General features: G+C 37.3%; 1 protein-coding gene across 1 annotated transcript; it reads right to left on the bottom strand.

The window, feature by feature from the left end:
• Positions 1-326: 326 nt before the first annotated feature.
• Positions 327-1,847, bottom strand: LOC138324211 (feeding circuit activating peptides-like). The gene has a single exon (XM_069269293.1). The coding sequence runs from the start codon at positions 1,845-1,847 to the stop codon at positions 327-329; it is 1,521 nt and encodes a 506-aa protein (XP_069125394.1).
• Positions 1,848-2,358: the final 511 nt, after the last annotated feature.

Raw genomic sequence — 2,358 nt, 5'->3', positions numbered from 1 at the left:
ACTTTGTTGTAAAATTCAGCCATGATCCCAGTAGAATCAGTAGTACTTACTTTTAAAACAGCTTTTAACAAGGTTTGGCTTGATCCAATACTTGGTTTGGCTTGATCCAATACTTGGTTTGGTTTGATCCAACACTTGGTTTGTCTTGATCCAATACTTGGTTTGTCTTGATCCAATACTTGGTTTGGCTTGATCCAATACTTGGTTTGTCTTGATCCTATACTTGGTTTGTCTTAAATAATACTTGGATTGCCTTGATCCAATACTTGGTTTGTTTTGATCCAATACTTGGTTTGGTTTGATCCAATACTTGGTTTGTCTTAATCCTATACTTGATTTGTCTTGATCCAATACTTGGTTTGTCTTGATCCAATACTTGGTTTGGTTTGATCCAATACTTGGTTTGTCTTGATCCTATACTTGGATTGTCTTGATCCAATACTTGGTTTGTCTTTCCAATACTTGGTTTGGTTTAATCCAATACTTGGTTTGTCTTGATCCAATACTTGGTTTGGTTTGATCCAATACTTGGTTTGGTTTGATCCAATACTTGGTTTGTCTTGATCCAATACTTGGTTTGTCTTGGTCCAATACTTGGTTTGTCTAGATCCAATACTTGGTTTGTCTTGATCCAATACTTGGTTTGGCTTGATCCGATACTTGGTTTGGTTTGATCCAATACTTGGTTTGTCTTGATCCAATACTTGGTTTGGTTTGATCCAATACTTGGTTTGGTTTGATCCAATACTTGGTTTGGTTTGATCCAATACTTGGTTTGTCTTGATCCAATACTTGGTTTCGTTTTGATCCAATACTTGGTTTGGCTTGATCCAATACTTGGTTTGTCTTGATCCAATACTTGGTTTGGTTTGATCCAATACTTGGTTTGGCTTGATCCAATACTTGGTTTGTCTTGATCCAATACTTGGTTTCGTTTTGATCCAATACTTGGTTTGGTTTGATCCAATACTTTGTTTGGTTTGATCCAATACATGGTTTGTCTTGATCCAATACTTGGTTTGTCTTGATCCAATACTTGGTTTGTCTTGATCCAATACTTGGTTTGGTTTGATCCAATACTTGATTTGTCTTGATCCAATACTTGGTTTGTCTTGATCCAATACTTGGTTTGGTTTGATCCAATACTTGGTTTGGTTTGATCCAATGCTTGGTTTGTCTTGGTCCAATACTTGGTTTGTCTTGATCCAATACTTGGTTTGGTTTGATCCAATACTTGGTTTGTCTTGGTCCAATACTTGGTTTGTCTTGATCCAATACTTGGTTTGGTTTGATCCAATACTTGATTTGTCTTGATCCAATACTTGGTTTGTCTTGATCCAATACTTGGTTTGGTTTGATCCAATGCTTGGTTTGTCTTGGTCCAATACTTGGTTTGTCTTGATCCAATACTTGGTTTGTCTTGGTCCAATACTTGGTTTGTCTAGATCCAATACTTGGTTTGGTTTGATCCAATACTTGGCTTGTCTTGATCTAATACTTGGTTTGTCTTGATCCAATACTTGGTTTGGTTTGATCCAATACTTGGTTTGGTTTGATCCAATACTTGGTTTGGTTTGATCCAATACGTGGTTTGTCTTGATCCAATACTTGGTTTGGTTTGATCCAATGCTTGGTTTGTCTTGATCCAATACTTGGTTTGTCTTGATCCAATACTTGGTTTGGTTTGATCCAATACTTGGTTTGGTTTGATCCAATACTTGGTTTGGTTTGATCCAATACGTGGTTTGTCTTGATCCAATACTTGATTTGGCTTGACCCAATACTTGGTTTGTCTTGATCCAATACTTGGTTTGGTTTGATCCAATGCTTGGTTTGTCTTGATCCATTACTTGGTTTGTCTTGGTCCAATACTTGGTTTGTCTAGATCCAATACTTGGTTTGGTTTGATCCAATACTTGGTTTCGTTTTGATCCAATACTTGGTTTGTCTTGACCCAATACTTGGTTTGGTTTGATCCAATACTTGGTTTGGTTTTGATCCAATGCTTGGATTGTCTAGATCCAATACTTGGTTTGGTTTGTCTTGATCCAATACTTGGTTTGGTTTGATCCAATACTTGGTTTGGTTTGATCCAATACTTGGTTTGGTTTGATTCAATACTTGGTTTGTCTAGATCCAATACTTGGTTTGTCTTGATCCAATACTTGGTTTGGTTTGATCCAATACTTGGTTTGGTTTGCAGCCCTGCAGGTAGGGCGTTAGAATTGTACCTGCTGCCCCTATTGCATGATCGTAAAAGGCGACTAAATTTAGGATCTTATATTTTCTATTCTTCCTAACTGACTTTATCCTTCCTAATGCCTCCCTTGGCACCGCCTCACTTTTGGCCTTTAGTTG

This window comes from Argopecten irradians, chromosome 5 (genome assembly GCF_041381155.1).
Source record: "Argopecten irradians isolate NY chromosome 5, Ai_NY, whole genome shotgun sequence".
Classification (NCBI taxonomy): Eukaryota; Metazoa; Mollusca; class Bivalvia; order Pectinida; family Pectinidae; genus Argopecten; species Argopecten irradians.
The sequence above is the reverse complement of the archived record's forward strand: the minus strand, read 5'-3'. Positions and strand labels throughout refer to the sequence as shown.